General features: G+C 47.8%; 1 protein-coding gene across 1 annotated transcript; it reads right to left on the reverse strand.

The window, feature by feature from the left end:
• Positions 1-7,340: 7,340 nt before the first annotated feature.
• Positions 7,341-27,483, reverse strand: MOGAT2 (monoacylglycerol O-acyltransferase 2). The gene is made up of 6 exons (XM_088535026.1): positions 27,323-27,483; positions 19,977-20,155; positions 10,578-10,782; positions 9,137-9,311; positions 8,807-9,006; positions 7,341-7,750 (listed from the first exon to the last, which is right to left on the reverse strand). The coding sequence occupies exons 1-6, from the start codon at positions 27,414-27,416 to the stop codon at positions 7,596-7,598; spliced, it is 1,008 nt and encodes a 335-aa protein (XP_088391152.1). The 5' UTR covers positions 27,417-27,483; the 3' UTR covers positions 7,341-7,595.
• Between the last annotated feature and the right edge of the window lie 424 nt (positions 27,484-27,907).

Consider the following 27,907-nt stretch of genomic DNA (forward strand, 5'->3'; position numbering starts at 1 on the left):
GCCATTCCACAGATGCATGTGGCCAGTAGGCACCAGACAGACCCAGTCCTGCAACCCTTCCCTCATCTACGCCATCCTGCTGACTTCAGCAAGACTGTTCACACACATATATGGAGAGAGAAGGAAGAATATCTTGACAGAATCAGTCCAAACTTATTGAAATTACTGATTATTTTAAAGCAAGCAGGCAGAATTGCTAAGTTCTTATTTAAAAATGAAAAATGAAAGTGATGATGACTAGGCTTGACAGGAGTTAAGTGTAAAACTGGCTTTCTTCTTTGATAAGTACAAGTAATGCATATGAAACGTGCTATCCATGTGTCTCAATAGTTCCTGCAGCCTCATCTCTTACTTGGATGGTCATCTCTCTTGGTCTCTGCTTCCCCTCTCCCTCCTTAACCTGCCGGTGTAGTTGGCATTAGCTCCTCTTGCAGAAGTGCTTGCAATCCTGTTGTGTCAGAGCACAAGGATGCCAGGGCTGTCCACATCTTTTGGCCGAGGATGGAGATGGGATGGATTTTGGATCTCGCTCAGAGCATTTGTGTTACCCTGGTGCACCGTGTAGATGGTGTCAGGTCCTGCTCCTCTTCCTCCCTTGCGAACCCTCAGGTCTTGACATGGCCCATGCAGCAGCACTGAGATGAGGAGGAACAGAGTATTTGTGAGATTTACTGCTAAAGACACCACCTGGTTGGATAGATGCAGGCTGCAAAATGGCAAGTGTTCTGAATGAGTGGGCCATGCTTGCCCCGTTCTTCCCAGACATGCCCTCTTGGCCACGAAGAGAGGAAAAGATGCTGATGCAGATGCACTTTGATCTCAATGGATAAAGTTGCCCTATGCTCCTGACCTGTGGCTGGGAGGAGATTTGGGAGGACAGATCCAAGGCTGGAAATGCCCTGCATGTGCTGGAGTAGTACCTTTTGAGTCAATGTCACCAACTCACAGCTCATCAGAGGGTGGAGAAAAGAGACTTGGACTTCAGACACTTTCTCTGCCGTCTGCAGAGAATCTGGGGCAAAGGGCATAACTTTGAACCTCGAGCAGTGTATATAAGCTAAACATTAGAAGATTGGGCTGCCTGGCTCTCACTCTATAAAAAACAACCTCTAAAGTTTCATCGAAAGCTTTATCTTGGTGAGGAGGCCTTCTGCCACCTCACTTTCTTCCGTATGTACCAGCCTAGAGCAGTAGAGTCACATGAAACTCAGTGACGAGTACAAGCGTTGGACACTGGTGTCAGGAGCAAGGAAGATGTATTGATGACTTCCTAACAGGTTATGCTGAAGCCAGTCTCCAAAAGATCTGCCAAAGCACATTAGCTAAGGCAAAGCCTGGGGAAAATCCTCTTAAAGCAGTATGGGTGGAATGCAGATGATATTAGGATTCCCAGGACTGCAATCATAGAAAAATAGAGCTGGAAAAGGGTATTCAGAGGTCAGCTGGGCTATGCCCTTTATCACAGGAGAGGGTCAAATCCATCAGGTTTCATAGTGACAGACAGAATGTTAATATACTCTTAAAGACTGTTGATGATGGAGATGCCACAACATTTCTAGCCAATATATTCCTGACCCAAATCTTCCTTGGTGTAATTAGGCCCATGGGTTTCTGTCCATTAACCATGAACATGAAGATAAAATTATTCCCTTTCCTATTGCTGTCTTCTATCATCATGCCTCTTCTCAGGCCACACTTATGAGGCCACATAACCTCATAATTACATATGTGAATATGCAGGTTAAGTGTATACATACATGTATGTGTGTCTATCTATATAGTGATGATTGTTTCAACACTTGGAGTTGGGGAATGTGGGGCTATTAGGACTGCACTGATTCAGAAAGCATTTCCAATGAAGAAGGACTGTTGGAAGTTGGCCTGTCAGAGCAACATGTACCTCTTCCTATTCATACCTACTACACCTTTACCTGTTCTTGGGCACTCCCAAAACACTATTCCATTCTTGACCAAGAAATTTCTGGTGTTCATTGAAAATGAATGTCACCCTGTGATCATTGAAAAGACCTGTGAAATAGAAATGCAGGTGACAGTTTCAGAACGTGACTGGGAGAGAATGAGGCAGAGCAAACAGGGTCCAGTGGCATTTTCCCATTTCCTTTCCTTGTATGTGTTTGTGAGCCAGATCAATCCCCGTTCTTGCTCAGAGCAGTCTTGGGGTTGCTCTGATTTCCCTCTTGGCCTGGGAAAGTGGAGACCGGCTGAAGCACAGCTTGCTGCAGCTGTGCATCTTCTCCTTCTCCTTCTTGGGGAATAGCCTAATAAAAGCAGAAGGGCCTTATTACACAGGAAATTGTATAAATTAATTTATTAGCATAAATTAACCTCCATTCTTTTTGTCTTGGAGTCGTTTTCTTGCTAACAAACCTTTTCCCTCTTTCTCTTAGGGCTCCATCCTATAAGGGAATAGGATCCAGAGGACCTGGAGAAGCGCCTATGCTACCTGTCTTGTTTTTTTTTGCCAGGTCTTGGTAATTTGGATACCCCGGATGCTGCAGTGCTCCTTTGGCAGTGGATGGAGCTGGGCTGGTCAGCCACTGTCAGGATGAGACCGTAAAATTACATTCAGGGCTAAGTGATGTCTCCCACTGGAGCAGCCTGGAGCGGAGGGTGTCTAAAGAGACGTCTTTGGTTGCAGAAATGGGCCAAGTCCCTGTCCCCAGCCTTAGCTCTGGGACTTAGCCGTAAGAGGGAGGTCAGCGCTGCCATCAAGATCTGGGGACACAGGATGTGGGATTCAGTTCTTAGCCTTGCTATGGGCTTCCCGCGACCTGGAGAAGATCATGGGGACGAGATTCACGGGGGATTTAGGCCATGGAGTCTTGGTTGTTTTTCCTCTCCGACCCGGAGACGCCGCTGGTGCCAGGTTCACGGCAGCCCAGCATCGACAGAGGGGTTAAAGGCACTGCTGCTCTGGGGATTACGGATCGTATTTGCTTGTAAAGTGCTTGTGTCATTCTCGGAAACAAGAAACACCGTGGGATTTGCAGGTATTGCTCTAGGCCTGGTATAAAATATATGGAAAAAGTGTAACCTCACTCACTCCTTCCCCTGGGAGACAGTTACTGTGAACGAATGATGACCTGATGATACCCGGGCTCTGGAGTCAAGATTTTGAGTTGCTAATGGGTAAAACGAGGTATCTAATCTCTCTGAGAGATCGCACCACAAGGCAGCTTAAAGGATCCCTTTTTTAGCTGGTATAAGCTAAGCACGAGGTGAACTCTGTCTCAAATCCTGACCTTACGCTGTCTCCTCGCTGGAGGAACCCTATAGCCTTGTTTATATGCTCTTGGCAGTGCCGGGTTGTGCTTGGAGTTCAAAGTACTCCATGATGTGGAGTCGAGTTCCTCCAGGGCGCACACACATGCACACCCTTGGCCATGAATCACTTGTTTTCATTTTCTGCAGGCATTTCTCACAACTGCGAGTGACTTCAGATAATTCAGATAATTTTTCCGCACGTAATTCTCTGCTTCTGGCTGGCTCTCCTGGTGCTTATTGAAAAATAAGGAGACTGAAGCACAGGAGACCTGCAGCATCCAAGAGTTTAGTGGAATTAGACAGCTTAGCAGCACTCCCACGCTGGCTGGCCACGATCTGGGAATGGGACATGGGTAGTGTAAAAATGCCACATACCCCAGGATGCAGATCTTAAAAAGCAAGTCAGACATAGCCAATATTTCTTTAAATCCAATATATAGAGAAACTCAGTAGCACGAGGGAGGGATTGCTTAAGGCACCACATACTGGGACTATCTTGAATTAAAAGTGGGAAGTCCTTCAGCCAGCCAAAACACACCAATTTTCTAGCTGCTTGGCACAACACCTAGCAACCTATGAACCCTGTTCCCAAACCTGTAAAACATTTTGCTTCCCTAACATGGAAAAGCTATAGAAAGGCGCGATAAATAAATGAATAAATCATTTTGTTCAGCTTTCCTTCTCCTGGGGAATTAGGCAGTGTTTGGTGTTCATCAGTTGTCAGAGGTTTTCTTCTGAGCCTCATGATCCGAACGCACTAAGTACAGCAAATCCAGATTAAATTCTCTCGTAACAGAACTGTCGGAGAGATGAAGAGGAAGGAGCAGACAGCGGATACAGAAATGTAACACTGCTATTTCTTAGAGCACTTGGTGATTTTGAGTATCCAAAAGTACTGAAAAAAAGGCTTCAATCTACTCATGCAACCTCCCCTGTTCTGGAAGAGAGGCGTCAAGCCCATCTGTTTGCATCAGGGCTGTTTCTCAGATCAGAGCCAACAGCAGAAATAGCAGGTGGAAATGCTGGAAGGGGATGTGCTCTGTCATTCCGGCGTTACGTGGGTCTCGTTTGCTTTGGCTGCAACTTGGTTGCCCTCGGTTTTTAGTATTTGTGCTTGGGACTGAGCCTGTCTGGAGATGCCGAGTTCAAATCCAAGTGCAGCTGCAGCCAGGGACAGAACTGCCCATTTCAACTCCTTCTCTGCATCCAGTTTGCTCCCTCTCATTGGTCTTCTCTTACGTTTTAGCAAAGGAGTTTCAATCCTCTGAAAAGCTCTACTCAAGCCTAAAATAGCACAAAAGCAGCTCTTGAGAAGACCTTGCATTGCACAGAACCCCCCGGATACTCCCAGCTGCAAGGGCCTCTATAAATTATTGTTATAATTAATGTCATGGTTAATGCAAGCCCAAGCACTGATCTCTCCCAGTTTATATAGGTCCCTGGGGAATCAAGGGCATGTCCCGGTCTTTGAGATAAAAAAGCTGACCTCTAATGAAGCTAATTATAAATAGCCAATGTCCTCCTCTGCTCCCCTGCATCCAGCTGCAGGCTATGCTCGCTCAGTCCAGTGCAATGCAATGGGCCAATGCAATCACACTGAAACGGGTTTTACCCAAAGGAGAGGTGACTTATCCCCAGGAGAAGGGCAGTCTTGAAGGAGAGTTGTCTCTCTTATGGGTTTTGGAGCTCTGAAGGGATCTGAACCTGCTTCTGGTTTATTGGCCAGCATCTGTATTTCAGGAGCACGGGGCAAAACCAGCCTGCATGGCTCTTGGCTTTCCCATTGTAGGCTTTGATGGTCACATTGGCTTTTGGGATGGAGCATGGACGAGGCCTCAGGCCCTCTGCAATACCCAAGGCACTAGGCCTTGGGAGAAGGCTCTTGAAAGACAATTTGCAGCATGTTGGGAAAATGTCCCGTGTTCAGTTCAGGCTCTGGCAAATGATAGTGCCCAGTGGCACCAACACTGCAGGTAGGGTCACCTCTAAGCAGGGTCTGACCCAGTCTGACCCACCTCTAAGCAGGGTCTGACCCAGCCTTGAGGTTTCATGCTCCTCGTGGCCCCTGCTTTTGGCTGTCTCTGCCTCCCAGCCTCGCATCACCCATTGGGAAAGCAATGGGCCATCCCATCTCCCACGTAGCTCCTTCTCCAGCACCTGAGACACCTCCACTCGGGTCCCCGAAGGGGAGGACCAAACCTCAGTGGTCAGCTATGGAGCCCATCTTCTACTGGGGCTCCTCCACCCGGCTGTGGCTGGGTCATGCCCCTCCTACAGATTTAATCCCACTCCTCTTATCTGACCTGGGATCCTTGTCCATGACCTGGAGAGACTCCCTCACATTCCTATGTCTGCACCATGCACTAGATGGCTTGGCTCCTCCATTCCTCTTCCTTTTTTCACTGCCGATTCCCACTACAACGGTAGCACCCAGCTACTCCTCCCATTGAGGGAGGGCTGGGAGAGCATTAGTTCTATTTTCCAGATCCGTAAATCTCCCTCCTGCTTAGGCATCTCTACTTGTAATTAAGGCCAAAGCAAAAGAAAATCTATTAATAGAAAAGAAGCAAGGAACGATAGCAAATGACTTGCTTTATTTGACTGGGTTAAGCACGGGATTACAGGAGGAGTGCTTAGAAATGCCAAGAAGAGCTCCATCTTTTTTTTTTTTTTTATTCCCCATTATTGTTTGTTATCTGGGAATGGGAAGGATTTGCAGCAGGTCATCCAGATTAAGAAGCCTGTGGAGCAACTTGATTGGGGCTGAGCAGGGAGGAAAAGGAAAAGAAAATAAAGCCCAATAGCAGGAGCAGCAGTTTAGAAGCAGATCTATATGTTTTCCCTCACTACAGTGATAAAAACCCCAGATATAAGAGAGATGAGAGATGAGAAGTCCAGAGGGACAAGGTAAAGCCGATCTGAGCAGATGGCTCCTGGCCACTTAAAACTTCTACGCTGCTAAATCCCATTAAGTGCAGAGTTTAATAAAGTTCTGGATATCAAGAAACAGCTATTTAAAGCCTTGATCACCTGCCAAAAGGGGCTTTATGAGGCATATTTCCTGTCCCAAATCACTTCTCTGATCTGCCATCTTCTGGCCATGTTATCTGCTCAAGAAATGCCCCAGTTTTGTGAACGACATAGCACTACTCCTTTTTGTAGTGTATTCTGCAGCATCAGTGGTGGTCACTGGTCCAAGGCCTTTCCATGGAGGGTGACTGGAGTCAACCTAATAAAAATAGGAGTCTTGGGTTCCAGCCATGCTCTACCACAAAGTTTGGATGTATTTTTTTTGGTAGCAGTTGAGGTGTGCCTTGTGCATGTATGCATTAAAATACCAAGCCCTCAGGGCCTCAGTTAACCCCGTAATCTCTGTAATCCTCAATATTTCACCAGGCCTAGAAAAATGCTGGTTTGTAAAGCTTGAGTTTGGACACAGCTGTAATATGATGTGATGAAATGAGGGTAACGTGCAAGTCTGCGAATGCTGCAAAGACATGGACTGCCTAACCCTTGTCTGTGATGAAGGGCTTTTTTCTTCTTAATTTCAGTAGGGTTCAGTGTCAGCTGTGAGCCCTTCACTAGGCTGAAGAAGGCTGAGAAATGTGAACTTTCTAAAATACTGCGCTTTTGTCAGGGGAAAAAGCCCAGCGTGATTAAAGACTCAAAGAGCAGTGAACATAGAGAAGAGTGATCATTTAATCCAAACAAATGACAATTTAAAATATATATACATTCAGCAGAAATTATGGCTCATTATCCCATTTCTATTGACTGGCCTGAGCTGAGCTGTCAGACAAACATTCCCATCTATTAGGTAGAAAAGACAAAAAACTCTGAATTTTTTATGAAGTCAGAGAACTGAGTGGGTAGCAAAGACCTGGTTACCCTGGTAGATATCTTTGAGGATATTTTCCAGAGTGAACCTTTCCTTAGCCAGCCTGAGAAAATAGCCCCTGAATTAAATGTGAAGGAAAGTTTCCATAATTCATTTCTCTTTGGAAATCGCTTGAAAACCTGGCCTGTAGGTCAGGCTCAAATTTTAAGTTGTCTGCAAGGGTGTTTTAATAGTGCTGAGTTGGTTGACTGGGATTTTTCTTTGTTGTTCCTATCTTTCTGTGTGTGTGTCCTACAGAGAGAAAATGAAAACAGGCTCTAGACCCCTGCAAAGGCTGGGAAAAACAAGTCCTGCTCCCAACATCGCATCGACCATATGTTCACTGTGACTAAGGCAAGATTGTGAATTAGTCCCAGAGACAGAGGGAAAACTTGGAGTTTGAACCGTGTGGCTTAAACTCACATGAGGGGCTCTAAATAAATTCAAGGTGTTTGTCTTCAGGGATGTTGTATTTTGCTTTATGCTCCTCAAAGAGCTTGGACAATTCTTCTAAGTATTTCTGATGCACTTGATCAACCTCTTCCTCAGAGGGGTTGCGCTTTTTCTGCACAGGAATCGGCTTTCCAACTGCAAAAAAAAAAAAAACACAGACATTAGAAGGAGACACGGCCTTGGTGTTGGGCACATCTGGCTGGTTTGCACAGCTTAGTACAGGGTTACTTTCCATGGGAGGATTAATGTGACCAGTCATACTTGTCCAGGAGGTTGGAAGGCAGCAGATAGGGAGCTGCAAACTCAAATCCCAGCTCGGCTTTTGGTGAACATCATCCTAACATCTGGGCTTGGCTTTCTGAGCCGTTCCTGTGTTGCCCTGGGAATCTCCATTGCAGATGGGGAAACGGAGGCACCCAGGCTGGGTTGCTGTTCTTGTTCTGGATCTCACTTAATTGTGTTTGTCAAGTGGCAATGGGTTTCCTCGCTAAGGCTGCTCTACGTTGGACTAATGAAGAGTCCTTGTGACACTGTGTGGCTTGTAAAGCCATCGAGACAAGGCAAACAGGTTGTAAAACAATTAGAAGTAATTGCTGGCTGTCAAACCTAATCAACAAGGGCCAGCTCTGACCTTTCCAACCAGCCTCATTAATTAGTCTCATCCAGAGCATGTGCTTGTGGGCTGGGTAGAGCAGTGCTGAAACCAGCTGAAACTTCTCCAAAACCAGGGAGTTTCCTGAAATTTGGTCTCCCACAGGCATCGCAATACATAGGAGTGCAGCTCTACAAGGGAGATGAGTTTTGTCACCAGGGTTGTCTTTACTCTGGGCTTTCTTACCCCAAGCCATGGTCCCAACCCACAGGTTGTCCACCCTCTATGTTATCCTCTTTACTTTAAACCTGCTGTTCTCCAACTGATGTCCAGTCCCCTCATTAAGCTGAGCTGCTGAAGTCACTGCACAGAGCGCTATGGTTTCGAGCTACCTGCTGGCTCAGGAAGTCCTTTCCCATCATGTTTTTAAGCTTTTACTTACATCTGCTGCCAGAGACTATCACTATCTTAACAAAAACCAAGATGTTTCTCCGGGTGGCAATTTAGCCAGGAGGAAAAGCAACTCAAAATGCATTTCTTCACCATGCAAAAGCTCTGCTTTTGTGGTAGGAGGGACTCCGTGCCGAGGAGGGACTCACCCACGGTGTAGACGGGTCGGCGGTAGGGGACGAGCCCGAAGCTGTACTGGAAGATGCCTCGCGCGTGGAAGAGGGGCAAGGAGACACCCATGATCTGCTGGAGCTGGTACTGCAGCCGCCGCAGCCAGGAGCCCCTGGGGTTGCTCACCTGCTCGTAGAGCTCGTTCTCGCCGAAGGAGTAGACGGGGACCAGCGGGGTCCTGCGGGGCGACGACACACGACTGCTCAGCACTGGGGTGCAAACACCTTCCCCTTCCTCATGCCGGCGCCAAACCCGCTTTGACCAGCCTCATGCTGGAGCATCCCTCCCTTCACCCTCCCCTTCATCACCCGTGCTCCATGGCCAAGCGGATGAAGCCCTTCCTCTTCCTCAGCAGCAAGAGGAAGGAGCCCGGCCGGGCGTCCAGCGCCTCCTGCGCCCCACCGATGACGATGGTCAGCGAGTTGCCTCCCTCGGGCCGCCGCAGCACGTAGGATGCGCTCTCCTTGTCAGAGGGCACCAGGCCTGGGTGGTAGAGAGGAAGGAAAAGCAAAGATCTGTAAAATCTGCAGGACTTTACAAGTTCAGTGTGCTTGGCAGCCTTTTTCCCGTTTCTCCAGCTCCAGAGGCTCAACACCTCGTTCTCCCAGTGTTTGTCTACTCTGGCAATCTCAGCCCAGCTCCTCCAAGAAGTGGAGCGCTCGTATTGTGTGAATATCCCATTTCCCCTTTGCTATCCAACCCAGAGGCGAAAGAGAGAAATCCCAGAAAAAAATAAAAAAAGAAAAGAAACCAAAAACTAGCTGTAGTCAAGTCCCAGGATGGAAATTTCCTCCTATTTGTTGTCAAATGAAGCCATGTCCAACCCTAAATCCATCCAGAGAGAAACATCAAAATGCAGAGGGATTTCAGGGAATGTGGATATGTTAAAGTGAAACTTAATGCAGATTTAGCCCCCGATTGCAGATAGTGGTCTTATATCTCACTGTTTTGACTCTTTGTTATCCATGCAAATATTTTGAGTGGAAAACCATGCAATGATCACAAGGAGGTATATCAGGTAGAGCTCAGTGCTGATGTTATTCTCAAATCCTGCCTCTGTCTCTACTATGCGACTAAACAAGATCCATGTTCATTTTAGGCTAAAAACAAAGCTTAAAAATGGTTTATCTTTAGCATATGAATAACCCCACAGCATAGGGCAAAGTTCAGGCTTGCCTGCTGCTGGTCTGGAGATTTTTCTTGCTGGTCACAAATAAATAAATGAGTAAAAGAACAGTATTTCCAATGGAGCGATCATCGACAGAGGGAAGAAGGCACCTCTGATCTCTCTGGCATATCTCTCCCCTCTCTTTCTGTTTAATTTTTACCTACTCTTTTGTATTTTGTCTTCCTTCTCTGTCATTTCCTTCGGAAAGTTGTGGTTTTGTCCTCGAGCACACAACACTGCTCTACCCGGATGTTATTCGGGTGAGAAATAAAGAAATAAATATGGAGGTCATGGCAGGTTATATAGGCAATGTAGACCATGGGGGTCTGGTATGTCAAATGGTGGGAGTAAATACTAGAAAGGCAGTTTTTAACATCAAATTGAGCATGTTCAGCCTCTGCTGCCACCTCCAGCAGCTGTGTCCATGCACTGATCTGAAGATGGAGGCAACCAGACCCCTTGGCTCCTTTTCCCAAGCCTCCCATTGGGGTATTCAACCTCCTCTCCCCAAAGCGCATCCCGCTTTCCTGCGCTTCCCATGTGTTGCTGGGGACATCCCCCCGTATGGCCGCTCCACTTACCGCCACTCATCAGGTAGTCCCTGAAGAAGGGGAGGTGAAACCACATCGAGAGCGTCATCACGTGGGAGGTGATGCCCGGGAAGAGCGTGGAGAAGCCCGATGCCTCCGTGCAGAAGTTGACGAAGGCCCCCATCGCCAGGACACCATGGGGGTGGAAGCCCAGCAGGTAGTTCTTGCGGGGGTCCAGCTCCGCTGTCTTCACCAGCTGGACCCACAGACAGGGACAAGAGGGTGCAGCATGTTAGTGCCATCGGCTACAGAGGGTTTCCCTAGGGGCCTTTTCAAAGAGAGGATGGACCGATCCAAGTGGTTTTTTTACTGAAATGCATTCTTTTGCCTCATTCCCCTCTACTGAGAATGGCCAAACATGTCATTTCCAAATGGCACAGTTCTTTGTGTCATTCTGAGCCAGCTTACATGTTGCTGGGAACCCCCAAAAACTCCTCCAGGACATTTTCTGGTAAGATAATCGATTTCACATTTTCCCCCCATTCAGTCCCCACCAGCAGCGATGGCTTTGGGGGAGGACCGAGGGAAGGCAAAGAGGGACAGTGTTGGGACATGACCCCTCCTGCCAAAACCCTGGATTTGCAAAAACTGAATCAGACCAAGGGAACCCCTAGCCAACACAGTGCCTCTCCTAGTAGCCATAATTGCACCCAGGGAAAAGTAATAAAAAAAAATATGTATAAAAAGAGAGATTTTCCCCTGTGACTGTGTTAACACTGCATGTGTTTCCAGCTCTGCAGGTTTGCTCAGCTGGATGTATTTCTGCTGGTTTAACTTGGCTGCCCTCTATGATTTAAGCACTCAGATATAAATTTCTAACAGTATCCTTTGGCAATGAGTCCCACAGATCGCTACCAGTCATGTGAAAAGCTGCATTCCTGGATCCTTTAGATCTGTTCCCTGCATGAGAGACGTTGTGATCCCCCCTGAGATCATCTATTGGAGGAGACAGTGAAGAACCAGCCTGACAACCCTCTAAGTGTCTGGTGTGACAACTCAGACTTGAGCTGCACCGTTGAGTAGACCTCAGTATCCAAAGAGTGGCCAGAAAGGACATGATGCTATCAGGATCAGTCAAAAATTGAACCTTGGCTGGCACAGGTGCCTCTACATCCATCCTGTGGATGTTGTGGGGTCTCACAGTGCTGAGAAAGTCAGGACTTCTCCAAGACTAGCTGTTACAAAGCCAAACAGCTCAAAGGGGACTTTGCAGAATCAAGGAATCGCAGGTGAGGTTGGAAGGAACCTCTGGAGATCGTGTACTCTAGCCCTCCTGCTCACACAGGGTCACCTCACTCTTTACCCAGGATCCTATCCAGATGGCTTTGAGTATCTCCAAAGACAGAGACTCCACAACTTCTCTGGGCAACCTCATGCATGAAGGTCTTGTGCTTCTTAACGAGTTGCTCCTTCCTCTGGTCTCTGCCATGAGCAGCTAATGGAGCGTATGCTTTCCTAGAAGCCACCAGAGCAGCATGTTAATCATGAGGGTGTATTTTACATTCGGGGCTAATATCTCATCTGTCCTAAGGCAATGTTGACTCTACACATGAGCCCATTCAAGCACCTGTTCCTAATGAGGACAATGGACAAACAGAAAGGCCTGACCTCAGTGCTGAGGTTTACATCTAGGAAGAGGGGCAGATGGCTGAATTATGAAGTATCCAGGGACCCTGCCACGATTTGCTCATTCTGCAGTAATCTCAGCTGGCATCAATGTTTGCTGCATTCATCTTCTGCTTCCAAGCAGCCTTTCATCTCTGTGTGATTTATAGTCAGGCAGGCAAGATGGTCAGACGTGTCAGACGTCACTAAGTCTGATAGCTTAGGTAGACTCTCAGAGCAGGACCGAGAATGGGACATGGGTTTGTTATGTTGGCTGAATGTGGAGCTCAGATTGTTTCTATATTTGCATTTTGATCATTATAGGCACACTGACTCAAGGGAAACAGGAAAGGGAAGGAAAAAATGACTAGGGGATGTATTAAGAAAAGCTGTGGGGATGATCACAACCAAGGAGCTGCATATCTCTTTCTGACAAATGGTGTCCTGTATTTAGAACCAACCTCAATTGGTCTTGGATTAAACTGGTCTTTTTAATCAGACTCACAAGTACATTTTGGAACCTAATGACATTCCGCACACCTAGCTCCCTGCTCTAATCCATGAGCATCTACAGTGTAGGAGTTTGGCCACTCAAGAATTGGTGGCTTTGGTCAATGCTTCTGCAAGTGGTGTGCCCTGCAGTAGTGCTGACCCCATCCCAGTGACATGGTTGAATTCTTTGCCTCTCTCAGCATTGTGAGCTGGGCTTGGTCCATGGCACAAGCAAAAGAGTGGAGGGAAGGTCTCATCTTTGCCACACTGTCTGTTCATGCCTGGGCAACACAGTCTGGGTGAGGATTTTGCTGAGAAATTCAGGTTGTAGCCACCTAGGCACGTTTTCCCGGCCAGCTTCAGCTGTGAGTGGAGCTTGCAGTGTGCACAGAGCTCCCTGTTTGGTTTGCACTTTCATCTCTCTGTAACACCTCTCCTATCACGGGATCAAAGGCTGAGAGTCCTTCACAGGTTTGCTGTCATAACAACCCAAGGAGATAAGGCAGCGGTGTTGTCCTCATGTGGCAGGTGTGAGACCAACACACACAGAGATCAAGGAATTTGAATAAGGCCAAGGAGGAAATCTGCAGCAGAGAACAGACTCAAACAAAATCTCTTGAACTCTGGGTCAGGCCCTTGGTCACAAAATCACCCTTCTACTGGAAAGTGTTTAACACAATAACTCAATCCTCTGATCTAGATTGTTCCCGCTGTTTATTCATTCCTTGTACCTCCTCTTGTCAGAGGTCAGTTGGTCGATGACGTGCAGTGTTCCCAATCTGTGAGGAAAGTTAATACCTGACACCGCACAGCACAGGTTTTACACCACCCAGCCTTGAACTACGTAGCTTGGCTTCTCCCAGGACTAAGGCTGGGGTTGAGGTACAGTGGGGAGGGACTCTCCTCCCTCCTGGGTTCGTTGGGTTACCATTTCCTCATCCGCACGGTGGCATTTGCTGCTCTTTTTTTCCTGGGTGAGTTGAGCTTTTAATGATTGCCCGAGGACTTAGGAGTCCGGCCAAGCAAATCTGTGCGTAAACATCTAAGCAGGACAACTTCTTGACCTAAAGTTTGCTTGGTAAACTAAGACCAGCTTCTTATCTCAGAGGGGTCCGAGGGAGGCCAAATGAGTGTGAATGACCTGTAGCCTGAAGACAAAGAGCTGCTGTCTGCTCAGGGCTATGGCTGTGCTTTCCAAGCTAAGCTGTGGGTTTGCTGGATTCCCCAAGCTTTCCCTTGGATGCAGGTTTGCGTTCTGCAGGTGGTGGCGTGGTGGAAGAGACTGGAGGGTGGAGGAGAGCCAGGGGTCTCCTCTTGCTTTCTGCGCCCTTTTGCATTTGTAGAGGAGGACAGCACAATTTGGAGATGGAAAGGGGATGAGATGGCTGCTGGAAGCAGCAGTAGCCCCTCATCAGTGGTGTTGTGAGGCCTGGCTGGAGGGTGCAAGGCTTTCCAGCTGGGTGGTCTTGGCCCTCCTAACAAATAAATTTAACCTTTTATTTTAAGGGATAGCATCTACTTTTTCGCTTGGACCTCGATCCATAATTTGAAGTGTAACTCAGGGTTTACAAATGGTGTCTGCAGCAGGACGGAGAAATCCTGCCCTAAAGGTCTAGGGACGTCTCTGCAGATAATAGAGGGAGCAGAGGGAACCAACCAGAATACTGGTGTTTGCACTGCAGGGATAATGGCATGAAGGTCTCCCAAACACTGAAGGACTATCCACTGCTGCAGGCTGGGAGGGACTAGGATACTGCTGGGATGTTGGGGAAACCTGGACAAACCTTTCCCTTGATGCATGCAAAGAAAAAAGCTACAGAGACTCTGGAAAGGAAAAGAAAATCACTGCTTGGGCCATCAGCAGAAACAGGGACTCACTCCAAGCTTGAGATGGAGATGTCTAAACATAGGTGTAGAAATCAGGTCCTTCAAGGAGAGTTTGCATGATATTTACAGTTCTTTAGCACTCCAACTAACTTCTTAGTAAACGAAACTTCCTTTTGCTCTACCCTCTTAAAGTGTCCATCCAAGACATGGTGGAAATCTGCCTCTGGTTACTTCCCCCAGAGACATGGCTGAGTGCTCCATGCGCTCATCTGCCATGCTGGAGAATATGTCTACCTTCAGGGGCTGTGATAAGAGCACATGTACTGGTGAGGCTTTCGAGCAAATTAATGCAAATTAATTTTAAACTGGATTAGTTAAACTGTATTAACACCCCAAGTAGATGCTCTTATCTGGAATTAAATTGGCCTTCTTTTGGTGTGTGTTTTGGTTTTTAATTCATTTTGGAGTGGAATTAAGCTAATTGGAATTAGGGCTTTGTCAGTTCTGCATGAATATATCAGCACAGGAATTCAACACTGATTTAATGAGGCTGCTTTAAGTCACCCTTTGAGATGACTGGGATTTCCTGCCCCAAAAACTGGGGGAAAGGAGAAGCCTTATTCCATGCATAAGGCTGGTGTACAGACACCTGAGGAAAGTTCAGTTCTTTGTGAGTCCAAAGGGCTGTAGAGCCAGTGCTCAACACGAGCACGCCCAGGAGATCAAGCAACAGCCAAGACTCAGCCAGTCCTGTCTGTTGGGCTGGAGGGGTTTAAAATTGGCTAACTAGGAAACTAGAGCATCAAGGTGAGATGGAAAGGGCATCACATGATGCCTGTGTACCAGGATGACCCATGGCGTGACATCCACAGGAGTGAAGGACTATGTTGTGAGGGGACACAAGGGCTGCATGGAGTTACCCCAACCGTCATTTGTCAAGCAGAGGAGGATGTGGTCAGGACAGCAGGTGAGCAGGCTTCTTCATTTAGAGTCTCCCAAATTCAACTGTTCTTAGATTTTTACCTCTTTCTGGCCCCAGACTCCTTTTCCAATGATGCTATGTTCATTAACCCACTCTGAAGCAAAGTCTTGAGCATCCAACTGCACTTCTCGCTGAAGGTAGCAGACATCTCCTTTAATTATGTGCTAAGCAAATCACTCAGATCCCTTGTCATCCACCTAGACCTCTCCAAAAGACATCTCATGAGGATGAAACATCCGGCTGGTTTCTCCATGGGAGAGCTCACAGATGAACCAGATCCAAGGAAGAAGAATTTGTCCTTTGGAGCAAAGGGCTGTACCAAGGAGAAGGAAAGCTGTCAACCCATTCAAGGGCCTCTCTGGCCAGGACATCAAAGGAAGGTCAAATATATCAGCACTGCTAGCAGCTGCCCAAGGAAATGGACTGCAGGTGCCAACACTGGAGAAACTCCTTGGGGAGAGAGCAGTGGCTTTGAGCCATTTGGCTATGTGCTGCTCTTGCCATAACAATCCCTCTTCTCTCCTCCAGGCAACGAAAGAGAAAAATGAATAGCCAAGACCGTCAGAAATTAAAAGTCATGTTTAGTGTCACGGGCCACGACACAAAGTCCCCACTTACAAATAATAATGCTTTTCTATGAAAACAAACAAAATATCCCTGGCAGGGCTTGGTTCACATGCACTTGAACCATCCCAACTCAGGTCAGGCACTCTCCCAGAACCGCAACACCCTCAAATAACCTCAGTCACTGTTTATGCAATTTTGAGAATGAATGAGAGTTAGTACAGGATGGAGCCACCCCAAACCAGAACTTCTAGGGTTCAACTAATTCTCCAGTGACACTTATTTACACTAACAAAAGACATCTAGCAAGTCCCTAAGCACGATGATAAAGGTTGGGACTCTGCCATTTGCTGTGGATAATAAGGTCCAGCTGGCACTTAGGTAATCCTAAGGTTGGTGAGAAATGTCTTGTGACTTTTGACAAGAAGAAAACAGTACAGTGAAGACCACAGGGACCCTTGAGCACTTCTCAGGCACTTCTCAGTTTGCCTTGGATGAAACTAGCAGTTGTAACTTTTCAAGGTTGTTCTGGATGATCACAGCATCTGAAGACAAGATCTGCCCTTCTACAACTTCAGTTTCAGCCTCCTGTTGCTCAGTTTAAGATGTAGCCTGAGGAATCTGAAGGTGACACATCCAGTGTAAGCCAAGCATCCAGCCTCCCTCTGTAGTCAGTGAGAGAGACATTTGGGGCAAGAGTAGGGATGGCTCTTGTCAAACATATCCCTTCCCCATTTCACCCCAGGCCTCACCCTCTACATTTCCATGGTGCTTCTGAGCCGAGGTCCCCAAATCACCCAAGACATGTCAATGAAGGAAGTTCAATGACAGCAGCCTTATGCTGACAGGAGGGGACAGGGAATGGGGAAAAGAAGGCATGAAGATGTGCAATCACTTGGCCATGTGATGATGGCTGAATTCAGGATTGGAAAGAGCCTCTTACTGTGATGTGGGGTGTATTGCTTCACATGGTAAATAATACTCCTTCCAGAGAGAAAGGTGCTGTCTGAATGAAGATAGGGTTTGAGCAGAGACCTGGCAGTGGCAGATACATCCTTAACTGCTTTTCGAACACAGCATAGGTAGAGCAGGCCAAAGCATCCAAATATCTCTCTGGATGCTCCATTCACCCACAGCAGAAATCACTGGATATCTCACAGTCTGCCCCAAACAAATTAATTCTGCACTTTTTGGGATATTTTCCCCGCTTCTAATACCCAGCTGAGCTCATTCATATATTGCAGGCTTATCATGCAGACTCACAATAGAAGACAGACTCAAATAAGGTCAAAATACATGGATGAAGCAAACATAGCTTTCCAGGGCATCCTGATGGATTCCTCATGAATCCCCTCTGCTTTCTTCTCTCCCTTTTAAAGCCACCCAAATGCATCACAACATTCCCAGGATCTGTCTTACTCAATACCTAATTAAAATCGGCTTAAGTCTAAGAGAAAAAAAGAAAAAAAAAAGAAAAAGTGATGAAAGGGTGGTATCAGCAGAGGGTGCTCCTCGCCTGTGTTGTGGAGATGCTGTTTGTATTGACAGGCGTTTGCTGCAGCAAGCTGCACAGTGAGCTCACCCTGCCCATTTCCTTGGCAAGACGATGCTCATCCCATCCTCTTGCTGCTCCTGCAGCACCAGAAATGCCCAGGGAGCTCCTAAAAGCAGCATTTGAAAAAAGCAGAGGGATGAGCGGAGCAGGCGGCTCTTCCTGCCTCCTCACCTCCAGGCACTGGCACTTGACCATGCGTCCTTTGCTGTGGGGATATGGGAGGATTAGGAGCCACATTTAATCTTCCCAGGATGACTAATCCTCCCAGGCTAAATGAACTCAACAAACACACAAATGCAGCCGACGGTGCCCGCAGCGACTGCTGAGCCGCTTCTCCCACCCCGTGTGTCCCCCGGTCCCAGTGGGGTGATGCCCTGCTTGGATCTCACCATGCTCCTGAGCTACAATTAACACCCATTAGCTTTTTATGATTTATTTTTTAGCAAAACCCTTCTTTAGTTGTGGCTGGAGATCAAGTTTCCTCCCAGTCAGACCGAAAACACAGCTCAGCATGACTTATACATTGATGAAGGGCTGTTAAATCTTATTCCGGCTTGGGAAGCCCCTGAGCAAACACAGCATCAAAGACTGAGAAGAATAAAATCTGGGGAAAATTTTATGCTACATGGTTGCTTGCTTCTAAAAACCCTTCAACTGTTTTCTGTGGTGCTTTTGTGGAGCTCCCTCCAACTTCTCCCAGACCAACAGTGCCAAGAGCTCCTCGAACCCTCTGTCTGTACCAGTGAACTGCAGCCAAAACCAGTATCAACGCTCCCTCTACAGGTCATACTGGTCCCTCACACTCCTGCCTGGCAGTGACATCCTGGGAGGGAAGGATGGAGGGATGGAGGGATGAAGGGATGGGTGGATGGACGGACGGATGGACGGACAACCCAGTGTGGCCAGGGCTCCCGAGACCTGCTCCTGATCTGGTCCAGGTGACACTGTGGCCTTTAGGAGGAGCAAGGAGAAGGGTAATGGATTTATAGAGGGATAAGTAAAGAGGCATCTCTAGCCTTAGCTGTGATTTAGCAGACAGGTTGATCCAACCCTGTCCAAGCTGAGACTGACGGTTACTGATAACTTATAGAATATATAAAATATAAGTCATTCTATCCATATAAACAACTTACAGAAATACTAGCATTGTCTATGGCAACCTTGAGACTGGAGAATATTTTCTTTAGCACCTGCTTGCTGTTTCCTGCTAAACCTCACAACATCTTACCTATCCCTTACAGTAAAAGTCACCACTAACTTTGCTAGGATGTATTTCCATTCCTCCCCAGAGACCACGATATACACTTGGGAGCTTTTCTTTGAAGGTCGGCCAGAAGCCCTTTAAATCACTGTGAAAGCTCTGGATTAGAGCTCCAGCAATGAGATAAGCCATGATATAACTCACTGCAGGACCTCAGCCTCCCTCTGCTGCCAAAGAAAAGCAATGGGGCACTAAGACAAACAGCAGACAGGCAGTTTGCTAAGAAAGATGACCTTGTAGAGACTAAGGGAGATGCTGCTCACCTAGCTGAGACATGGGAAGATGTGAGAGCATTTGCCAGCAGAAAATTAGATAGATTTACTTCAATCATCTCCACAGTGGAGATGTAGGGCACTGGTCTAATTTGACCAGCAAAATACATTTTCTCTTCTGTGACCATTGCACTCAGGTCTGATGAGACAAAAAGGGCCATCTCTAGGAAAAAATAAATCTCAGTAGGCATTATGAAAGTAAAATTTGCAAATGATCCATTATGTTATGGCATCCTGGTGAAATATGGGAACATGGAGAGGGTGATACATGGAATGAATATATGAAGATGCATTCACGGGGCTTTAGCTGCTGTTAGCAATTTTTGGTGTGCTGAGCTCCAGACCATGCCCTGGGAAGCATTTGTGTGCATCCCAGCCTCTGCACTGGTCGCACTGTCGCTAGTTTTGGATCATCTGGAGCTTAATAAACACATGGCAACCCATTCAATGTCTTCCCCCACAAGAAGAAAATGCTGACCTTGCAGGGAGCCAGGAATTCTTAGATTTGGTCAAAGCTCCGCCCTGTATCTATCCCATAAATGCCAGGCAATGTTGCAAAATACGCACGAGAAATGGGCAAAGGGAGACTTCCCTAATTTCTGGAATACAGTGAGGTTAGATGAGTGCATAAAAGGCAGAGAGATGAAGAAAGGATGAGTTGTGAAAGCGCTGAACCATATTTTTGCTGGGTCATGCGGTAATTTTGAGTTGCGCGGACAGTCCTACCTCCTGCCTTCTGTGCGGGCATCCAGACCTCCTCCCCATGAGAGTACCAGACACAAAGGGCCAAAGCAGGTCCCTGGATCTCACAAGAGGCACTGGTGACACTCACCTTGATGGGGAAGTAGTCCCTCATGTGTCTCCAGACGACGCTGTTCCGCATGATGTGAAACCGCCTTCCACCTTTGTGGGGTGTTTCCCTGTCTATTAGCCACCAGACTGTGTAGAGGACACTGATCAGCCAAAAACGTGTGAAGAAGAGGTAGATGAAGAGGACTACACAGCATAGTCCTGAGGGAAAAACAAGGCGGTTAGTTGGCAACCCTAACAAGACAGGTCTTGGGAAAGGAAAGAGCTTTTTCTGCCCTTGGATGGAGCCCAAGTCTTCACTGGGCTCATTGCTTAATCATATTATCAACATAAAAATGCTGCAAAGATGTGATTTCTTTCCTATCTGCCCCAGGAACCCAGAGCACAGTTTAGCAACCTTTTTGTAGCAACAATCTACTTTCCCCAAAGCTGGTGCTTCTTCCTCCCCACTCGACACCAATGGATCCTGGTCCCTCTGGAGGTTCCTCATGGGTCAGATCTCATGTCTTTTCTTGTCCTGCTTTGCTCTGGAGTCACTCTGACCTCTGCAGTGCTATGACCGTGTTTTACCCCGATATTCCCATTTGTGTTCCCTAGGGATACCTGGCATTTTGCAGCATCAGCAAACTGTATTCTGTCTGCAGAGTCTCCTGATCATTTTGTCCCTACCTGCCCACCATCTGTTTTGGATTAGAGCCTTTGATAAGATTTGTATAAGATTTTGCTCTTTATCAAGTTTTGTCTTATTGATTTTGGACCATTTCCTCCCGTTCTCAGGTTCACTCTAAAATTTGATCCTGGCCTCTAGAGGTTTTTCAATCCTTTCAGCTCAGTGTCATCACAGCTTTTATAAGCATGCTCTATTTCATTCCCCAAGTCATTAAATGACTTGGGACATTCCCAAGTCATTAAAGACTTTCCTGAGTGGCTTCCAGTCAAGGCTCAATTTTGTCCTCTGCCTCCCCTCTCCCTCATGCATCGTGTTTTGACAGGGGGGAACAAGAGGAGAGAAGAAATGTCTGCATGAAAACAAACACCATTGGGCATATGGAATCCCATCCAAGCCCAACATCATCAGCCTGCGGAGAAAATGGGAAGCGCTGATGACCAGCAACAGGAGCCTTAAAAGAGCAACTTGGAAGTAGAAGTCAGAGCTGTGTCTTTTCCATCTGTTCCTCTAGAAGTCATGGCTGGCCCTAGTCCTTAGGACTTAGTCCATGACAGGCCCTGGTTCTTAGGGTGTTGTCAGAGAAAAGGGTGAGATTGACTGAAAAACATTCATCCAAATCCTGCCCAGCTTATGGCTATGTCATGTGTGGCAGGTTATGTACTTTAGGGTCTTCATCACAGAAGAAGACCAAGGGCTCTGGGATATGGGGCTGAAGATGCTTTTGTTCAGACTCTGCTCCAGTTGTGCGGTAGACATCATCAGACCTGTCATCTGAGACCTGGATTTTCATCTCTGTGGGCATCACCCAGCATCTACTATCTCCTGTTCATCTCAGCTAAGGCCCATTAGAGAAGAGGCACATGGTGCTCTCATGTGAGTCTTCCTTATACATCATGCTTGATTTCATTTAACAAGAAGGCATTGCCTGGTCTGAAGTCTTTTTTATGTGCTAAACATCCCCATCTGTGATACGTCACCCTGAAAACAAATCCCTGTCTTCCTTTTCAAACATTGGTTTGATGGCACTAGGAATCCCTATGGGGAAAAAAAAAAAAACAATAATCCAGCAAAATCTTAAATCTCCTTAAAGCTCAAATTAGATTTCATGTCCTCATGCATTCAAGCACACTGTGGCAAACAGCATTTTAACAGCAAGGCGGCATTAATACAGTGCTGCACAGCAAGGCCATCGTCTGCTACAAAACTGTGCAATATCTGATTTTGCCATGCACTTTGCCAAGCCCAAAGTACACTCTGCAAGCAGTTGTTGTGCTGGTCCCAATCCATGCACTTACCTCCAAGTGAGGTTTTATCTTGTGATTACATAATTATTAATTGTTTCTTTCAACTCATTTATAATTCAACTTTATGCAGGGCAGAATTTGCACATAATGACCTTCACTTGATGTTACTATTGCACTTTCAAATTTTATGGTGCCCTGGCTGCTGTGGGGCAGGAGTTCATTCCCTTTGTAACACAGATACTATGTGTGAAAGGTGCTGATCAAAAAGACAAGAGAGTATCAGAAAATGCACAGTGGCATCCTAGTGCCTGCATCTAAGCCAGTCCCAGTCCCAGCTTCCCTGCAGACCTCTATGAGTCTTGCCCTCAAACTCTTGGATGAAGGCATAGCAAAGGCAGGATGATGCCATGGGTTTGATACCGAGACTTTCTGGACCACGTTTGTCATAGAGCTGTGTCACTGCTTCCTAGGAGCTGCGTTTGGACTCCAGACTGAGCTCCAGCATCAGCTACCTGAGACTTCTCCACACTGACTGCAGGGCTCCTTCTCTGGTGCCACCTCATCCTCTTTCAGCTTGCACAGGTGAATTGTAAGTCCTCGAGTCTCCCTGTTTTCCAAGTCACTGAAAAAAAAATTCCTCCCACAGGAGGAAGCAGCAAATCCTTTATCCATTTATGTCAAGGGCTGGACAGATGGTTTCAAAAGTTTTAGGAGTGAAGATCTGCTTGTATACGTGTAAATCTCAAGTCCTTCCTGAAGCAGTAAAAGCAAGACCAGTTGTTGGTGGAAAACTCACTCCTTTTGAGTGGATCCTCTTTGTGCTCCCCAAAACAGTGCAGAAAACACAACCTAAAGCCATCTCCTTGCTTCTTCTGCTTATCCTCTTCAGGACATGGCAAGATGGATTGGTGACCAATAGAAATATGTTCTGTCCTGTGAGGCTATTTCCAATAAACATTGCTTTATTCCTCCTTTTCTTTGCTTCTTGATCCCTTTTCAAGAAACCCTATCTGCAACTGCAGCTTTAAAGAAAAGACACAGAGCAACATGAGTCTCTGAAGACATAATCCCCTATGTCTCAAAGGCCTTGATGGAATAAAACTGCTGCGGAAGAAATTAAGTGTGAAAGTGGTGGGACCTCATATAGCAAAACCGTGGACATTCTTGGAAGTGTCTTTCTGGAGTATCAGTAGAAGAAACTGCCATTTCTGAGTCTTGTAAAGATGCAGAGAGGACTAAGAGGAGACAGAGCCTAAGCTGAAGGCGGTTTGGGCTGTTCCTCCTATAAGCTGCAGAGAAGATGGAACTCCTTCATAGAATCATGGAATAGGGGCTTGAAAATGTCACCTCCTGCCAAGGCATCTGCTGAGATCAAAGCAAGCTTTGTCACAGGTGATACAGCAGCATGGTGGTACCACAGTCTTGGGAACGGGGTCAGCCTGATGCGGAAACATGAGAGCTTCTTGTCTGCCCCTCTTTGGAACAGGGAGCACTTCAGAGCTGCCCAGATGAGAGGCACATTTACCTCAGCATCTTCTTTCCTACAAGCAACTGTCATTTTCTGGGCTACTTGCCAGACAAGCACTTTAAAGGATATAAAGAACATGGCATTAGGCCCTTGGCTGGGGAAACTCAGCAGTTCTCTCCATTCTGGAGCCAAACTGCTGGCTATGTACAACCCACTGTGCCCATGAAGCAATTTGTGAAGGGTTATCAGGTCTCAGAAATGCTTCTGGAATAGGGTACAGTCTGAGTCATGAGGGGAAGAAATCTGCCAAGTCCATGGTTCATTAGAAACTGGTCTTTGAACCCAATTGGCTGCCTGTTTTCTGCAGTACTGGGAAATGTAGGGGCAACTGATGGGCTCTATGGCATGGATGGGAACTGCAGGCTCATCAGGCACAAAAATCACAGAATAGTTAAGGTTGGAAGGGACCTCTAGAGATCATCTAGTTCAGATGCCAAGGGCTTTCTCAGTGTCACCCATAGTAAGGACTGTAAGACATGGGATGAAGCAGTCATAGGATGTTCCTGGATTGCCAGGCCACCAAAGTCCACAAGGAGCTGCTGTCTGTGGGACCAACCATCTTACCGACCAAGGATGCTCCTTGTGGTGCTTCAGGATCTGGCACCTCCATAGGTGTCCATAGCCTTAAGGGAGCCAACAAAGACAAGGAACATCTGTCTGGATACAGTGGATTCTTTCACTGGTCAGGTCTTTTGCTAGGAGCAAAAAGTGAAGCATTTGAGGGAGGATCCTGCATTGAGTATTATCTTTTCAGGCCATGTTTTCTTCCCTGAGTGAATCCAAGTGGTGGAGGATGCTCTCCAGGATGTGTCTGCTGAGTGGGCAGACGCAGCAACTTTGGGATACATGAGCCAAGGGGAGAAAGAGCTTCACTGATGGAGTATACTATTCATCTGAGCAACTGCTGGTGCCTTTTTTTGCAGAGAGGTCAACCCCATGGCAGCAATAGCAGGGGCATTTAACGTGCTCTCTAGACCAAAGACTGTAATTGAGCCAGGGGCTATGAGCACATGGAATAGTCTTCTCTCCAAGTCAAAAAAGAATATGTCCCATAAAAGAGGAAAAAACGCCTTTAAAGAAGGGTTCTTTTGCCTTTGCAGCAGCCCTAGAGCAGGGTAGACTCGCACTGCACTTGTCAGGAGGGTTTGCAAGATGCAGGTTGCTGAGGCTGCCCATGAGTCCAGGGGCAGGGAAAGCCTGTGCAGCTCAGCACAGCCAGGTCCAGCAGCAAGACAGGGCTGCCAAAGGCTGGGAATTACGCTCCATAGCCAGTCCCGACTTACATGGGCACCACATGCCCTTTGAGCCAGCCCTGTCGACCAAAGGAGTCCAAAGGGTGGGTGTCACACGTGCCAGATAAGCTGGGCCTACCAGAAGAACACACATATGTCTCCTACCCTTCCAATGGAATCATTAGGGTGCAGCCAGATCCATCCCCATTCCCGAGCACACAGAGACAAGGGGTGAGAGAGGTGGGGGGAAGCAGTGGACCAGGCATAGGCACCATCATGCTGATCTTGGTGCCTGGACCAAGTTGCATTAGGAGGGAGCATGCTGAGATCCCACAGCAGGTGGATAACGCCCGGCAAGACTGAGTGCCTGTGTCCACTGCAGGCTCCGTGTGTCCCCACTGCCCTTTCCTCCTCTTGCGGGGATGTTTTTGCACAACCATCGTGGCATCTGCCCCAAACTTTCAACAGCCTTCGTCTGGCAGCAGCAAGACGAAACCTTTTCCCAAAGGAGAAGAGCAAACCCCGTTCAAATCGCTCCGCGTTCAGTTATGACCATGCTCATTCCTTTCCTATGTTTTTTTTTTTTTAATGAATTCGGTTTCAAAATGTGCCATCAAAGTCAAAATCACAGCAGAGGTGTTACAGAGGAAGACAGAGTCCCCTCACCCAGGAAGGCTCCGCTTTGGGCTTCATCCTTGCTCACTGCAAACTGCAAGCTTTGAGGAGCTCCAGGTTAGCAACCAGCTCTGGAGAAACTTCAGGGGATTCCTCCCTGGCCCACTCATTTTCTACCTTTCAGCTGACTCCAGTAGTCACGCCTCATTGCCATCACTGAAAAGTCAAGAGGCAACTTGACCTGGTACCAAGAAAGGACAAAGCTATGCCTACCTAAATGCAAGATGTTTTGCTGAAAACAAAACATCATCAGAACTCCAGGAGTCCCAGCTGTGCCCACAGTGGGGAGAGGGTCATGTTGTTGATGGCCTGGTTGAACACCACGGCCACATCTTAACTGTGCCCCGTTGCTCCCAAGGGCTCCAGATGGAAACCTTGGCCATGGTGCGAGGAGAGAGCCACAGAACACCCCCAGGGCTGTGTGGCTTCTTCCAGATCTCCCCTTGCCTGTGCCTTGAGGAAACCCATCATCCCTCCTGCAAGGTGGTCTCCATGCGTGGGGGTACCTAGAGGAAGATTCATCACAGCTTGGATGTCCCTATGAATGAGAACAACCTCAGGGCTCACAACATGAGTCCAGGATGTCTCCAGGTGGACATGAGTCTACCCAGCATCACCACTCCATAATGCCTTAGCTATGCTTGGAGGCAGCTCAACCAGCCATGCCACCAGTGTCACAACAGGATATCCCCCTCCGTCCAGCGAGATAAGACCTCTGGGTGGTCCTAGAGCAACCCCAAGGGCTCATGCTGATTACATCTCTCCTAGACATCTAGTACATCTGCTGATCCTGCAGGCTAACTGCATTGCTCAGCTCAGGTTTGCTGTGCTGATTCCCTGCTCTGCCAGCAAAGAGCAGTTTCAGCCATTCTCACTGCTAGCAAAGGTCCCTGGCCCGTGCCAGGAGCACTTTGGCACAGTGTGGACATGCCAGGACCTAGATATGCCCAACGATCTGCTGCTTCCATGTGTCCAGCACTAGTTAGCCACTGTCCCACCAAAATACAATTAAAGTTTTCTCCAGATACTGCAAACCAAGTGCTCTCAGGTTAAGCAGCAAACTGGCTGGGGGGGCAACAGCAAGGATGTCACCTGAGGATGTCACCTTCTAGCTTGGCTGTAAGTCACCCTGGACATTTTGCCCTCTCTGATAACCTGACCGCAGGTTGCCCATCTTCTGATCCCCTGGTGCCTCCTTCTCCAAAACTGCTTCCCTCTCATTTCCACGAGTACCCAGTGCCCTCCACAGAGTAGCAAGTCCATCAGAGTCCCAGTCTGCTGGTTGGATTGGGTTTTCCTGGAAAACGACCCTTTTGGGGTGGGTAGGATCTGTGTAAAGGGAGGTGCCTGTCCCCAGCGGAGCCTCTTCCCACCTCAGCATCCCTCCAGCATTTTTCCTGGTGACCCCAGAGCAGGACAGTGCCTTAGACTGAGAATTAAAGAGCGGGAGAAGTTGAGCCATCCCCGGCCACGGGTTCAGCTCCAGCGTCAGAGCACGGACGTGACCGAGCGCAGACACACGGACGGACACAGAGCACATCCCTGGTGCCACCAACACCAAAGCCAGGAGAAGGAGCCATTTTAATGAGACAGAGCCGCCCACATTGCTCTTCCTTAAGAGAAAAAGCTGCCACCATGCAGCGAGATGAGCAGAGACACGCGAGAACAACTCCCGTCTGCACAGTGGATGCTAACTGCTTGTCCCCAAGTGGCCTGGGACTCGCTGCAGCACCTCAGAAGATGCTTTTAATGCCATTTTCTTCATGTGCTGGCTTGGGGTGAGGGCAAAAGCTGCTCTGGTTTCTCCAGCAATGCCATCACCTGGCGTTGGCCCTAGTCCTGCATTGCATGCCCTGCTCTGGGGTATCACGGACCACTCGCCCCCTGACTCAGTTTCCCTCCTCAGCCCAAGTTCTTTGGGGACACGAGTATGTGGATATGTTGTCACTCCCCCAAGGAAGAAATAGTTCTGTAAATAAGCTTAAAAACTGTAAAAAAGCCAAAGGAGACATCTCTCACCTAGCGCCAGGAAGCTGAAGACCCACTGGACCACGGAGGCCGTCTGAAGCCTCCTGCGCAGCGGCAGGGAGAGCGGAGCGAACTCGACCTTCATCTTGGGCTCGGCGCGCACGTCCCGCAAGGAGAAGGAAGCTCCGCAAACAGCAAATGCAAAGTGCAAAGTTATCCGTCAATGTTTACCCAGGCTTACGCTACGGCAAGGGGGTTGTGCAACACGCAGCGGCGGTGGCGGCCAAGTCCCCACGCGGGGAGGAAGGGGACACCGCTGGGCATCGCGTTCAAACCCTTGCAGTGCAGTTTGGTGGCAACGATCTCATGCTTTCCCCTCCGTGCAGGGGAAGGAAGCTCCTTTCAGGACCCCGATTTGCCTTTCCATGTGGGTCTCTTCATCCTGGGTGTTTCTCCCTCCAAGTTTTCCCGTGTTTTCAGGCTCCCACAGAGGATGGAGGCACTTCCTGCATTCCTGCATTTAAGCCAGGAGTGACCACAGGTGATTTAATTTTCCCCCTTCCCGAAAATCCACTCTCTGCTCAGCAGGAAGGCATGAGCACGAGCATGTCGCCTGTGTGTGAAGACCATATAGAA

This window comes from Tinamus guttatus, unplaced genomic scaffold (assembly GCF_059628265.1).
Source record: "Tinamus guttatus ecotype Peru unplaced genomic scaffold, ASM5962826v1 Tinamus_guttatus_pri_ptg000602l, whole genome shotgun sequence".
Classification (NCBI taxonomy): domain Eukaryota; kingdom Metazoa; phylum Chordata; class Aves; order Tinamiformes; family Tinamidae; genus Tinamus; species Tinamus guttatus.

Excerpts from the sequence above, each read along its gene's own strand:
- MOGAT2 (XM_088535026.1), bottom strand. The coding sequence starts at position 27,416 with ATGAAGGTCGAGTTCGCTCCGCTCTCCCTGCCGCTGCGCAGGAGGCTT. Across the intron at positions 10,783-19,976 it reads GGGACTACTTCCCCATCAAG|CTGGTGAAGACAGCGGAGCT; the intron begins GTGAGTGTCACC and ends CTGTGGGTCCAG. Across the intron at positions 9,312-10,577 it reads GGACTACCTGATGAGTGGCG|GCCTGGTGCCCTCTGACAAG; the intron begins GTAAGTGGAGCG and ends TCTACCACCCAG.